The sequence below is a fragment of the Anastrepha obliqua genome, chromosome 4 (genome assembly GCF_027943255.1).
Source record: "Anastrepha obliqua isolate idAnaObli1 chromosome 4, idAnaObli1_1.0, whole genome shotgun sequence".
Classification (NCBI taxonomy): domain Eukaryota; kingdom Metazoa; phylum Arthropoda; class Insecta; order Diptera; family Tephritidae; genus Anastrepha; species Anastrepha obliqua.
This window is the reverse complement of record NC_072895.1, coordinates 47,139,874-47,155,544: the sequence shown is the minus strand read 5'-3', so window position 1 is coordinate 47,155,544 and position 15,671 is coordinate 47,139,874. Positions and strand designations below refer to the sequence as shown.

At 35.2% G+C, this 15,671-nt stretch overlaps 1 protein-coding gene across 1 annotated transcript; it reads left to right on the top strand.

Moving 5' to 3' along the window:
* The first annotated feature begins 2,246 nt into the window (after positions 1-2,246).
* LOC129244120 (tigger transposable element-derived protein 1-like) lies at positions 2,247-4,019 on the top strand. Its single transcript, XM_054881735.1, has one exon. The coding sequence runs from the start codon at positions 2,247-2,249 to the stop codon at positions 4,017-4,019; it is 1,773 nt and encodes a 590-aa protein (XP_054737710.1).
* The last annotated feature ends 11,652 nt before the right edge of the window (positions 4,020-15,671 follow it).

Here is a 15,671-nt window from a genome sequence, read left to right as displayed (position 1 = left end):
GAGTGATTGTTTCCCCTTTCCTTCTATACAAAAAAATTCTTTAAAAATCGTGTTTATTTTACGCGTGTACCGTGGTGTTACCCCTTAACCCTTTGAAGCACACATTTTACTTACCAACCGCTTTTATGATTGCATGTAATTTTAAGGGTTTCAGGGGTCGCTGATTACGAATCTGAGGTCAGATTTGAGAAATTCAATATGGCGGATACAAAATGGCGGACCTATTTTTTGAAAAATTTTTTGGAAACTCACCAAGTTTGATATTAGGGAGTTTTTGGGGTCGCTGATTACGAATTTTGGGTCAGATTTGAGAAATTCAATATGGCGGATACAAAATGGCGGACATATTTTTTGAAAAATTGTTGGATACTCACCAAGTTTGATATTAGGGAGTTTTTGGTATCCAACAAGTTTTCAAAAAATATGTCCGCCATTTTGTATCCGCCATTTTGAATTTTTCAAATCTGACCCAAAATTCGTAATCAGCGACCCCAAAAACTCCCTAATATCAAACTTGGTGAGTATCCAACAATTTTTCAAAAAATATGTCCGCCATTTTGTATCCGCCATATTGAATTTCTCAAATCTGACCTCAGATTCGTAATCAGCAACCCCAAAAACCTTATAGTATCATGTCCCATCTTTATACATTATGTACTTTGTTGAAAAATGAATTTTTTCCTGAAAATAGACGATTTTTTCAATTTGTTTATCTGTAATTGTTTATAAATTCACGCAAAACAATTTTCTTAGTTTCAGTTACATTCTTTGATATATGGATTATCATATAAATAAATTTTCTCGGTCCCATTTTCATAAATATCAAATCTGTAGAGAAAAGTTGAGAAAAAAGAAGGTGGGAACCTGGCTTCCCACCATGCTCCTAAGGGTTAAGATGCGCTCACTGATACGATGTCGTAGACGTTCAATGAACCGCCGCTGCGAATTTCTTCAACATTTCTTTACACCAATCGACACGAGTTCTGTTTTAATTGTTCTCGCAATATTAAATGTATGCTGGTAAGAAAATTACCAAGGAAGCCTTTATCCCACGATATGTCGCATGCGGATGTTATTCATTATCAATTGACGCATAGCATCGATTGTTTCCGTTTTGCACGACCTTCACAATATTCATCCTGCAAGGATCGACCGCTACGTTTTAACTCGTTGTACTAGCGATTCACAGTGGCTTAGGCGGCGGTGCTTCAACGCCAAAAGTTGATATAAATCGATCAATGCACTCCTGTCGCGATAATCTACGTCGAAAATCATATTCGTCGAATCATCGCACAAAAATGGTCACGAGTTAATTCCATCTTTTGCTCATCACACTTAGCGATACAAAGGCGACTCTAAGCAATTATAAGCAATATTGAAAAGGCTTAGTGTTGGTAATTGGCGCACACAGCAAAATCACACACATCTTATGAATTGCAATCATTGGGCGTGTGGAAACATTCTTTTCATGTTCTTCAGATAGAAGTTGCCAGATTCGACCTGACTTTAGTCCAGTATCGTCTGGATAGAAACCATATACCGACTCGGGGCGAGCTAAAATTACCTATTCGGTTTACATGTGTTTTCGAGTAATAAAATATTATATAATAAATTTATTTATTTATTTTCAACGCCTTCAGTTATAAGAGAAAAATATAAGTTTTTTACCTTCCTCATACTTACACTAATGTATATTGTTATTAATACACCTAATTCTCTTTTTACACGAATTTTTTTTACACGAATTTGATTTAACACGAGTTAAAAAGAGAAAAAAATTTTTTTTTTACACGAATTGTTTTGTTTTAACACGATTTTCAATATTTTATGAATTTTTCTTGAATCTCATAGAGCAAATCGGATTCATTGTTTGGAATTTTTGTTTTAGCATATCGGTTTAGGTTATTTGTTTAGGATCTTAGAATATCAGCATGTAATTGCATCTATACAGGATGAGCGGCTTTGGGCTGTTATCGTGTATAGCTGTTGCTATAAAAATATGTGTATATGAGTAGGATTCCCCGAATTATGCATAGAGTAAAGACGTAATGTACTTTTTACGCAATTTAGTTTGGTTTTGAGAGTTGAAAAGAAAAGACGCTTAGTTGTTGTGAGTATTTAAAACATTATAAGTAAAATAAAGTTAGTGCTCGTATAGATTTATTAACTCAATAACAGGTAAGCTTTAAATAATTTTCAAACCTTTGCATTATTAATATGAAAAATATTTTGGTAGCCTTAACACAATGTTACATAATTCACCTGTAATAAAAGCCAAGAGGAAGGCGATCAGTTTAGATACTAAAATTAAAATTTTAGATCAACTTACAACAGGACAAGGAGCAACGGCTGTAGGAAAGCATTTTGGTATTCATGAAGCTACCATAAGAACGATCAAGAAAAATGAAACTGCGATTAGAAAATCGGTATGTTCTGGAACGAAAATAAGTTCTAAATCATCGTCATACATAAGAGATGTTGTCAAAGAGAAGATGGAAAAAGCTTTGGTAATGTGGATTGAAGATAAATCACAAAAAAGAATACCAGTAGATAGAATTGCTATCAAGCAAACTGCATTAAGAATTTATAAACGTATTAAAGAAGTTGAGCCAGGCACTTCATCTCAGTCAAAACAACCCGAATTTTCTGCAAGTACAGGTTGGATGACAGGTTTTCTTAAACGACATGCTCTTCATAATGTAAAAATTAAGGGAGAAACTGCGTCTGCAGATGACTTAGCTGAACTTAGAAAAATTATTGAAGATGGAGGATACACCCCAGATCAAGTTTGGAATGTAGATGAAAGTGGCCTCTTTTGGAAAAAAATGCCGAGCAGAACTTATGTTGCAAAATCGCAGAAAACTGCCGGTGGTTTAAAAGTAGCAAAGGACCGTGTAACATTGTTGTTTTGTTCCATTGCTTCAGGAGAACGTATGTTAAAACCACTACTAGTAAATCGTGCTTTAAGACCACGCTCGATGAAAAGTGTAGATTTCAATAAACTTCCAACTCACTGGACAGCAAACAAAAAGGCATGGATGACCAGTGCAATCTTTACAGAATGGTTCCAGAAATACTTCATTTCAGAACTTAGACGCTACATGAATGCAAAATGTCTAGAATATAAAGTTCTTTTAATTCTAGACAATGTACCTTGCCATCCGCTCTTGGAGCACCCAAATGTGCAATTTTGCTATCTTCCGCCTAACACTACATCCTTAATACAACCGCTAGACCAAGGGATCATTGCTACTTTTAAAAAGTACTACATAAAACGTTCATTCCAATACGTGGTAGACAAACTAGACCATAATGAGGATTTAACAGTCATTGATATGTGGAAAAAATTTTCTATTATGGACTGCATTAATCAAGTTGGGTTAGCGTTAGCTGACTTAAAGCCATCAACTTTGAACTCATGTTGGAAAAATATTTGGCCAGAATGTGTCAGAAGCAAAGATCCTGATCCTCTCATCCATAATAACGCTGTTTTTACTGACATCACAACGCTGGCACATACAATTGGTGGAGATGGATTCGATGATCTATCATTTGCCGATATAGAGGAATTATTAGCTGATAAAAGCTTGAGCGAAAATGAAATTATAGACCTCACCCTTGAGACTCATCAAGACAGAGAACATAGCGATAATGACGAAGAAGATCCTCCCATTTTAAATGCAACTCTAATTAAAGAAGGTCTTGATCTTGCCAGAAAATTAGGTAATCATTTTCAAAAATATGATCCTGATGAGAAACGAGCTGCAAAATTTCAACGTGAACTGAAATCATTAATGGCATCTTACAGGGAACTTTATAAAGGTTTATCACGAAATCAAACACAATCTTTAATGACTGATTTCCTTCTAAAAACTACTGAATTATCAACACAGGAGCCTAGAGATGATAATCCAGAAACAATTTCACAAGATGATGAACAAAATAATTCTAGTGATGACAGTGATATTCTAGTCTTACGCAAACGTTTGCGTTTATTGTCAGAAAGTGACAATACATAACAGTTTTTTTATGTTTATATTATTATATTTTTACTTGTTTTATATTAATGAATTTCAGATATTATTATCTTTTTTTCAAAGTATAATTTATTTCTCATAATATATTTAAAGAATTAAAATGTGTAAACACGAAATAAATTCTTTAGTGAACTCTAAAAAGAATTTTTTAGTATTGTTTTCACCTAATTCTCTTTTTACACGAATTTTTTTTTACACGAATTCTTTGGGAACGTATCTATCGTGTAAAAAGAGAATTAGGTGTAATTTAATTAATTTAAAAGCAAACTTTTCAGTTTACACTTGGCTGATGTTCTCTTCTAGCGTTCGTATATGAACGAGCTTGGAATTGGAACATGGAAGCAAAACGCTCTCTGAGAAATTTCATTATCAATGCATTGCAGTATTTATTTCATTCTACCAAAGAACATTAAATCAACGTTCTCTGCCCTCACTGTACTGGGTATCGTGAACTTGCTCACATATGTATCTACATATGTATGCATGTATGCATTTGATTTAAAATACAACAGAGTAAATGCCTCTCGCAATAACGTTTTATTACAGGGCGAGTTCTTCGCTCTTTGACTTGTTTTTGCTTTGCTTGTTTAGTAGATATTGCTTACCCGCTTGATGTTTGTCTTTTGTTTCTTTTTTGTGTTTTTTTATTTTTATTTTATTTTTTTTGTTGGGTGTTTGCTTGCTTGGTTGGTGGGGTTTTGGCTGGTATGTTCGATAACGACTTTTCCATTCCGGTTTGCGCCATCGTTACTTTTGTATGTATGTGTATGTGCGAGTACATATGTATATACAGCCGTATATATATACTATATACCCGCAAAAAGTCTTGGCTGCTTCAGTACTAAAGTCGAATTAAGTTTTTAAATAAAATTTAAGTTGCTTTTTAGTGCTTAAATAAATTGAAGCATACCGCCTCAACACCTGACTGCCAGCGATGCACTCAAAAATCAAAATACTCGTATATTTACTTTGGTTTAGCGACGGCTTTTTGCCAACAGTAGAAATTTATATTTTCATACTTTTTGACACGCGTACAATAGAAACTGGTCAACAGTGGGTTAATAAAATATGCGTGAAAAGTCTTTCTTTCCACTAAAACTCAAACATTTTAATATGCAATTACTTGACCAAAAAAAAAAAAAAAAAAAAATTCTAAGCCAAAAATTTTAAGTTTCATGAAACAAATAACTTTGCATATCAGTGCATCTGAAAAGTATACTTATCTGAAAAAATACATTTTTTTTAATATAATTAAAATAAAAAATTTTGTAGAAATAAAATCCGTCTAGAAAAAAATGTTAAATCTTCTTTGAAGTTCGAAAAACTACCACCATCCTTTGTGTTCCCATTCGGAGTCCTCTGCAGACATGAAACTCTAAATTATAGAAAAAGTTTGCCTAATGGCGGTGGCTCTTTGACATAAAAACTATCTGCCATTCATATACCTGTTTACATCTTAAGGATACCTCTATTAAACGGGCACTTCCCTAGGGCGGCAATTTTTTTCCCCCATATCAAGTTTTAGGTATCGGCAGAAGTTACGCTCTCTTAAGCGAATATCTCGCTTGAGCTGACTAAAGTTGAAGGACGAGAAACGTCTGTAATCAGCTTTGTATGAACCAGCTTTTTCTTATCCTTTATTTCCTTTAACGAATGCACTCACGTTTATAGTTTTGAGTTCCTAATAGTTCTTAACTCTCCAACTCGTTTGAAATACTATCGAGCTTGGATTTCCTAGGAAACCTTCAATTAACCTACATTTATTAAAAATTGTAGATTTCGCTCTTTTTCGGAGCAAAATTAACGTTTCTCTTTTTTAAACATGTTTTCGTTTTGGCGACATAATTTGACGATGCCAGGCTAGCTCCCATCAGAAAGGAATAAAGAAATCTTCCAAGCAGTCCTCCAAGCATACGAGGCCAGAACTAAGTATTGATTAAACTAAGGCTTTGAAATTAATTTGGCTAACGTTTTTGCTTTAACTTCAATTTCAGTGCATAATAATATTTGGAGAAGTCATTCGTATGAAATCTATCATTTACAGGCACTTGAAAGTTACTTAGCTTAAACTTTCTTCGTCCACAATGATTTTTTGTTATAATTTCGAGGCATTTATTAGTTCTGAGATTTAATTGTTGGCATTTGCTCCACTGTGTATTCTGGCGATCATATTTTTTTTCTGTGTTGCCTTGGTTTATGTCAACTTTATTAAATTTGGTCTTAATGGCCTTCGACATTATTAATGGAATTCTTCCACCACTTTATTCTCTGTTCACTTTCCTGGTCGTAAGAATTTTATATAAAGTGGCTTTTGGAACTCGTAGACTGTTTAAATGATTTGTTGTAACACTGACACATTTCTTTATTATTTTTATAAAACTGTTTAGACAACATTCTTCCGGAATCTATTGCCATTTCTTGAAAATAAAATTTTTTATTTTTTTTGTATTATTAAAAAGAAATTGTTGCTAGCCTTTTATGACAGTTAGTTGGTAAATTTATGAAAAAAATACCCTCGAGTTATGTTGTAGATATGATTTCCTCTCTATTAATTAGCATAAGCAATTCTGTTAAGCCTACATCTCTGGTCATTAAAATAGGTTCACCTGAGTTCATACAGGAAATGCAAAATGACAATAGGAACAAAAAAGAAATATTCGTGTGGTCATTAAAATAGGTACGAAATAGAAATAGGTACGTTACAAAAAGTACTTAGTAATTTCATTAAAAATGCTGTTTATCAAATTATCGAAGTTTAATCGTTAACCACTGGGTTCACTATGATTGTCAATAACTTTTTGTATTCGATTCGGCGTAGAATTGATAACACGGTGCTACACTGAATCAGAACTTTTGAAGTGACATGATGAGCACTGTAGATCTGGCCGAGAACGACGCGGAACCGTGTACCAAAACTGTTTAACCCCCTCAAATTTTTTATTTATCGTTAAAAAAACGATTTTGGGTGTTTTCCGCCACTTAAAAATTCGTAGCTCGTCTGCATTTTATCCGATGTCCAATCTTGAAACAGTTTTGTTGAGGGAAATTTTAGTCCTTTTGACGCATGTCTTCTATTTTTTATGCTAAGCAAAAATAACCACCGATTTTTCAACACAAAACTTACACTGTAGTAAAATTTTCCAATTTTTGCGAGTTTAACGAGATGTTGTCGATAATGAAAGGTTTATTTATTAGTAGAAAGTCTTATAGCTGTGTCTATTCCGAATGTAAAAAGCATTTAATTTCAAAAATCGATCAAAGTGTGTCGAAGTAACGGATATTTTTGTCAAACAAAAAAATCAGTAAACTGAAAGTTTTGTTCACTACTTTCATATTTGTAAATTTAATGCGGTTCTCCGTTATTATTCGTGAAATACGTGCATAATTAAGTATATTTAATCATATCTAAGTCCATTCCGAATCTAGCTAGCATTATTTCATCAAAATTGATAAGAAATTTCCCAAGTGAAGAACGTTTTTGTAGAAATAAAATAAACACAGAACATTCTCGAGTTGAACAGAGACCGTAGAATAATATTATAACGTCAAAAAAAAAAATAATAATGAAAAAAGTAACGCAATTTGCTGACTTACTTCTGCAATTTTCTGACTTACCTGGTCTAGTATTACCTAACTAAACCTCACCTAACCTAACGTTATCGAAATCAATCCAACCGTACACAATGTGAGATAAGCGAACCCATTGTGCTGCTTTTCTGTAGTGCACATTGAAGAAACATATTCAGGTTCAAACCACTGACTTTCAATGTACGTGCGTTCAAAAAGAAGGTTATATCCTTCAATCAGGGCCTTACTTTTTGCGAATTCCAAACGATGCTTTTTGTCAACAAATATTCCGCAGATATAACAAAAATGATTACGTTTATCACACATTCTGAATTATGTTTACTTAATACACTTAGGTAAGGTTAGGTTAGGTGAGATGCACTTATGCTAAGTTTTAATAGGTTAAATTGAACGTGCTGCACTTGCTACATGCAAATTGCAAACGGTTCTGCTGTGTCATGCAAGCTTCGGTTGGTCAGTTTAGATTAGGTAAGCTTGGGTTATAATGAGTTTTGATATATTAGTTGTATTCATAGTTATGTAAACTTATTGATGTCTTTCAAAATTAGCCACAATGAGCAGTAACGCACTATTGGGCATGCGGTATTCTCTCACAGTCTCGGTTCAGATAGATTTTAAAAAATGTGGAAAAAAACTTGTTTTAAAAAAAATCGTAACTGTTACAGTTTTCAATGTATGAAGATGAAAAATAACTTATTTTGAGCACATTTTATTGGAGCTTAAAAATATGTACATATTTGTGGTGCCCGTTGGAGAATAGTGGCCAAAAAATTGCATCACATTGAAAAAAACGTGAAAAAATTGCACAAATTTGAGCTTGTTATTGAAAATTTCTTTTGAACGTCAATCGTTCAATCTTAGAGTTATAAACATTCATAACGCACAGACAATCCCCTTCCCAAGACAATATTGAAATCAAAGATCGGTTGAAAAATGGGTTTGTTAAGTATTTTTACTTCATCAAAAACACCAATCGGTTTTTTAACAATAAATAAAAAATTTTAGGGTGTTTTGAATTTTCTAAACACAGTTTTGTGTTGCAGTGGTCTTGACCTAAAACGTGCACTATATCACTTGAAGAGTTCTTTCGATTTTTTTTTATTTTGTAGCACCGTGTAATAGTTCTTTGATTTTTTGACATAAATCCTTTTGATTTTTGAATATTTCCTTCTCGGTTCGCTTCTTTAAATCTTTCCAAAGGTTTGCAATGTGACTTAGGTTGGATGACCCATAACTTTAACATTATTTTGTAGAAACCATTCACGTACTAACATTGAGGAGTGTTTTTGGTCATTATCTGGACGCATTTTAATGGTTATGACGTGAATAGGTCCTACTTCATACCAAGAGAAGCATCTCCAAATTATTATGTCGCCACCACTGTGCTTGGCTGTTTTTGTTTTTTTTTTTTTTGGTGAACCGCGGTGAGAACTCTTGTACTTTAGGACGTCTGAAATTTCGCGCAGCATCATTTCCAAATAAATTTATTTTTGTTCCACCGCTCCATTGCTTGTACGACTTGTACAATTTTTTTTTTGTTTACGAATATAGACAGCAAGCTTCCGCTTCTGAACCGTGCAATGCTGCGCACGACCCATCTTTGAAAGAAATTACATCCAATTTTTAGTGTTTAACTGAACTACCTAATTCGCAAATTGCGTTAAGTGTAATTTTTTCACTTATTTAGTTAAAATGCAAGGGTTATCCGCAAAGTACCCAATTTAGTGGCCCCGTTAAACTACACTTTATGAAAATAACCGTATCTTAAACTTGATGTAACGAGTCTTTTAAATTCACAACGAAGAAGTGATAATATTGGTAAAAAAGCGAAATTTGAACCTTAATCCCATGTCAATAGGTCGTTCGTGTCCGGCCAATTCGTTGAGGAATCGTGCAATTTATAGTTAAATTTTTTTATTATTAAAATAAAAAAATTTTAAAAAATCCCTACGGATATATTAGCTAAAGCTTAGAAGATATCTCATAATTTTTTTCTAATTTTCTGTTATAGTATAAATAAGATATATAGTAGAAATAAGAGCCGGACGGGAGCGACCCATCGACATGGGATTAAGGTGCTACATATATAATATATACCTTAGTTCTTATGCTTAGTTTAGTTACGTTCCCAACCAGCGTTCGTCTTTCCAATAAAATATTCACAATTGAGGTTTATTAACGTAAAATCATAGCTCGCGCCTTACAAAAGCTAGGTTAGGTTAGATAAATATAATACACAAAAAGGGAGGTTTGCCCTTCGACGTTAAGATCTTTTGTGATTTCAAATTGGGTAAGTCGCCCTGTTCTTTAATCAAGAGCTTACTTGGTGGACATAGAGGCCCATTGTGATGTTCAGGGGAAGACTTCCGCAGATGTGTCCCTTCATGGCTCTTAACCATCCCGCTTTTTTAGTTAATGAAATTAGTCACTCCAAAGAAGATGTACGCAAATTGTTCATACCGTTGAAGAATTGGTGCTTCTGAAATTCTTCATAAAATGGCGCATTCGCACACGAATTTCATTGCCATAGTTCTTACGGAAATCATTAAGTAGCGGCGCCAAACCTGGCGGCTATATGAGCAATAGTACTGTGCATTAGTATTCCCGTGAGAAGTCATATGTTCAGTTTCAGGGAATGCTTCGCTTACTTCGATGGACAAATTGAATGCGCTATGCTGCTGACACCAAGATTTGTCCAGCAGCTGTTGGTAGTTGCTCCTATCTTACTCTAAACTTGTGAGGTAAAAATCTTAGATGAGCCTATGGGTCTGGTTCCCCATGTAGCGTGTCTCATACGATTTCCACACTAGTTCGTTTGGTTCCTCATTCACCGGAACACCCCTATGTCCTGAAGGCCAATATATTATATTACAGAGATAATTGCTGAATATATTTTAGAGTTCCTCGACATTCTTTAATGCGTGTGACCCTTATACAAGGTGAAGTAAAAAATAACCAAGACCGAGTTAAAATAGAAACGACAGAAGCTCTTGGATGGCCTCTATGGGCGCAAAACGTTTTCCTTTCATGGCCAATTGCAATTTTCCGAATAGGTCACAGGGAGCCATATCAGACAAATATGGTAAGTGATTGATGGTTAAATGCGATTTCTAGTCAAAAAATCAGCCACAAGAGTGGACCGATGAGACGGTGCATTATAATGCAATAAGCGCCAGCTTCCTCCTTCGCGGTATTCAGGGCGAATTCGACGAATGCGATGCAACAAACGATTCAAAACGCCAAGATAGAAAATTGAATTGACGGTTTGGCCCGTTGGCACAAACTCCTTGTGCACAATTCCCTTGGAATCGTAAAAACAAATGAGCATCGACTTAATTTTTGAATTCTCCAAACGCGATTTTTTGGGTGATGGCTCGTCTGGGACCTTCCATTCGGCACTTTGACCGCTTGAAAAGTTGTTCAGAGGTGAAAAACGGCGTTCAACATCCCTTAGTTTTAACTCATAAGGAACCCAAGTCACCTGTTTCTGAATCATTCCCAAAAGCATGCAATCGCTTGGAAATGGATTGGCGGGTAACTCCTAATACTCCTAATACTGAAGCAAGCTTTTCGTTTGACACGAATCCTCATTGAGCAATGCCTCCAATTCAGCGTCTTCGAAGGTTTTTATCCTTCCTTCACGCGGATGGTCGTCAACATTAAAATCACCGTCTTTGAAGCGACGGAATCAATTTCGCCACATTGTTTCACTTAAAGCAGCATCTCCATAAAATTTTTGTAGCTCTCGATGCTCTTCAGCTGCCGTTTTTTTCGAATGAAAGAGGAAAATCAACACTTCCCGCAAATGACGATTATTCGGCACAAAATCAGACATTGTCACAAAACCAAAAGTATATATGTATATGTGACCTGGTCTATGAAAAGGTACCTTACGTGTGAAAAAATCATTTTTCACTTTTTTGTTGATTCGAATAGTGTGTGAAAGGCTCTTTAAAATGGTGAAAACCAGAAAGTCATAATTTGTTTAAAAGTTTGTTAAAAGAAAAAAAAAAGAAAAGTACAAATACGAAAAAGACTGATTTTTTTGTCATGATACAAATTAGAATACCGAAGATAATAATTTGTGCAAATTAAAAACTGAACCATTCCTGGACAGTCTGAGGTGTAATGAATACGATACTGAAGTCTGTTTTCAAAAAATTTTTGTCATCGGGTCTTATAAGTTTTTTTTGGCATGGATGATTTTTAAAACGATTTCTGCGATTTGCATTAACTTTTTCATTTTTTTTATATTTATATAATAATATAAAAAAATGTTTTTCACTGCTTCTGTGATTTTATTGATACTGTGATCTATGCTGAAGAAAATAAGCCAAACCGGATTGAAAAATATTAATGTTTAAAAAGTTACAAGGGTTTTTAGAAGTTTAAATTTTAACTGCTGCTTTCTCGAAAACTTGTCTAAGCTTGGTTTATGACGTTTAGGTTATGTTAGAATCGACTAGCACACACTGCTGGCGGCATCTATTGACAAACAGCGGGAACTTAGTCGCACACCTAATATATAAATCATTTCCACGTGTAGTGTTGCACCACGCCGCCGGTAATATTGTATCAACGGAACACACTACACTCTACACGTTTTAAGCAACAACAAAAAAATACTTTAAGACAGCAACATATGCGGTGCGCTTGTCATGTAAAATGTTCCCACATTAAATCTTCTCATTTGGTAATTTCATTTCGGCTGCTAAAAGATTTTGATTTTTCTAAGAGTTTCTATTTTTTTTTTTGTGTTTTTGTGTTTTGCTATCAATGGATACAGCAAAACGTGTGCGTATGTGGGCTTGTGCGCGTATACATACATACACACATTTTTATATAGAACGACTATTTTCATCAATGTATTCAGTAAGTTGGCGTGATTTCATTCACTTTCTGGTTTTCAGCAGAATGCTCCAATTGCCAAGGCACCGCACAGTATGCCAACATTTCCAGCATTCAACTGCTAAATATTGTGCATTTGTATGTAGGTATGTATGTATTTCACCAAAATCGCATTGTACATTTAAGTGCGCAAGTATGCGTGTACGCCTGAGTGTGTGTGAACTTCTATGGCGCGCTTATTGCTTGGACGCTTATTTTTTCATTTGGCCGAAAACAAATCAGGCGAAGTCAACAAATCTATTTTATGTTTTTCTCGCTTTGGTATAACAAGCCTGTTGTTGTTTCGTTTTGGTAGCAATTAATTTTTTTAAGTGAAGATTTGTTACACAATGTTATTAGAAGGAAATACAAGAACACACAAAATTTAATTCTTCTACTTTTTCTGTGTGAATCAATTGGAAGCGTTAAAGCTGTTGTAGTCTTATCGAAAAATGCGAGAAATGCGCGAACGCCTGTTTCAATTTGTTCGAAAATTAGAAATCAAATAATATTGTCAGCGAAACAAATTCAAACCGTAGAGCACATATGAGTGTATCGAGGGTGTGAAGCGAGGAGGAAACTTGGAAGCTGAAATTTTGGTCGGTCTAGAGGAAGATTAGATTGGATAAAGGAAATGGAAGAAAAGGCAAGGAGTTCAAAATTTACAGAAGCTTTAATAAACTCGAAAATAAGAAGAAGAAAACCATTTTTCTAATAGCGGTCGCCCCTCGGCAGTCAATGGCAAACCTCCGAGTGTATTTCTGCCATGAAAAAGCTCCTCATAAAAATATCTGCCGTTCGGAGTCGACGTGAAACTGTAGGTCCCTCCATTTGTGGAACAACATCAAGACGCACGCCACAAATAGGAGGAGGAGCTCAGCCAAACACCCAAAAAGGCTGTACACGCCAATTATATATATATTTAATAAACTCGAGTTGGATTAGCAAAGTTTGACGAAGCTGCCGCTCAACGTGGTACGTAGATATAACGACATATATAAGGCGAAGTCCAAAATAAACAAGATTGGCGTCATAAAAATGTTTTTGACGGCGCCATCTTTTTAATGAGTTAGTGCTTTGGAAGTTACATCCCTAGCTGACTTCCAGTGAAAGCTTGGTGACATTCGGTTTTGTGGAAGCGAAGTTATTGAGTCTAAAGTGGCAGTAAGTTTGTGTCATCGCCACAAAAATGAGTTTCGAACAAAGAGCTAATATCAAATTTTGTTTTAAAATCGTTAAAACGTTTACCGAAACATTTGAATTGATGAAAAAAGTCTATGGCGATGATTGTCTATCTCGTGCCAAATTTCATGAGTGGTTTTCACTTTCCAGAGATGGTTGAGAGGACATAAATGACAATGAACATCGTGTCACCGAAAATCAGTAATCACCGAAAACTCAATCGAAATTGTTCGTAAATATATCAAAAATTAACCGAAATTATCGTTAAAATTCATGGAATCGGAGTTTAATATCTCTAAAACATCGATTTATTCCATTTTAACTGATCATTTAGGCTTACTAAAGGTCTGTGCACGTTTCATGCCGCACAAGTTAACTGAGGACCAAAAATTGCTCAGAATTCAACATTCGAAAGACCTCATTAAAGAGGCGAGAAAAGACGAGAGTTTCTTTTACAACATTGTAACTGGTGATGAAACGTGGTGTTTCCAACATGAACCTGAAACTAAGCGTCAAAGTGCCGAATGGAAGGCCCCAGACGTGTCCTCACCCAAAAAATCGCGTTTGGAGAAGTCCAAAATCAAATCGATGCTCATTTGTTTTTACGATTCCAAGTGAATTGTCCACAAGGAATTCGTGCCAATGGGCCAATCCGTCAATGCAATTACTATCTTGGCGTTTTGAAGCGTTTTTTGCATCGCATTCGTCAAATTCGCCCTGAATACCGCGAAGGAGGAAGTTGGCGCTTATTGCATGATAATGCACCGTCTCATCGATCCACTCTTGTGGCTGATTTTTTGACTAGAAAACGCATTTTAACCATCAATCACTCACCGTATACGCCTGATATGTCTCCCTGTCACTTCTACTTATTCGGACAATTGCATTTGGCCTTAAAAGGAAAACGTTTTGCGTCCGTAGAGGCTATCCAAAAGCTTTGTAGCGACATCTGGAAGGACATTCCGCTCAATGACCTGAAGCACTCTTTCGAAAAGCTTTTGAATCGCGCAAAACAGTGTATCCAGTCGTTCCCATTTTAGCTCAGTCTTGTTTATTTTGTACTTCACCTTGTATTTCATATTCGTAGTGAGCACCAATTCAGGATCCAAACGAAAGTTAGTATTATATGGCCCAAACATACTCTGGTACTAAAACACTTTCGTATTTGGCATTCACGCCCAGCGCAGAATGTCCACGAATTTGGAAACTTTATATAGCCATATTTTTATATTGAAAGTCTTGCTTTAACGAGTCTCAGTGGTGTTTAAAATTTTTGGTCCCAACATGAATATCACGAGGTGAATAGATCATCGTGAATAGATCGTCGGGCCAAACGTAAATATCACGAGCAGAGGTCGTATATACGAGTAGTACAGAGAGTCGGATCGCACATAAACATCACGAGCCTGGGTCGTGATTGAGTGTTAGTTTCTGTCTGTACGCCATCATAGTTTATCACGAGTCTCATAATTGCTGTTACAAAGTAGTTTATATTTATAATTCTGCTCTGTTTACCACGCATTGACGCGTGACACTTGGACCCTAGTTTCGTCGAGCTAAATGGCACGGCATTGGGTTAAGGGGTTACATGGGTTTCGTTGGTTCAAAAAATCGATTTATTTTTTTTTTTTTGCTTATTAATTTCTACAACTTCTCAGGAATATTATCCAGAATTTTCAAGTCGATCTGAACTATAAATTCGGAGATACAGCCATTGGAATGTGTGCGCTCCAAGCCACTTTTATTGTTACTCAAAACTTTAAACGCGTTTTTCTCGGTGCAAAGTCGGTTGTCAAATGTTCTCGGAAACTACTCAACCGATTTTGATGAAATTTTACACAGGTGTTCGAAATATAATTTACTCAATTTACTAAATGTCAAGCAAATTTGACCGAAATTTTCATTTTTTTGCAAAAATGTCTGCCAAAACTCCAATTTTTACTTTTTTTCTTTCCTTCGTCCAAGCACGAGTTTATG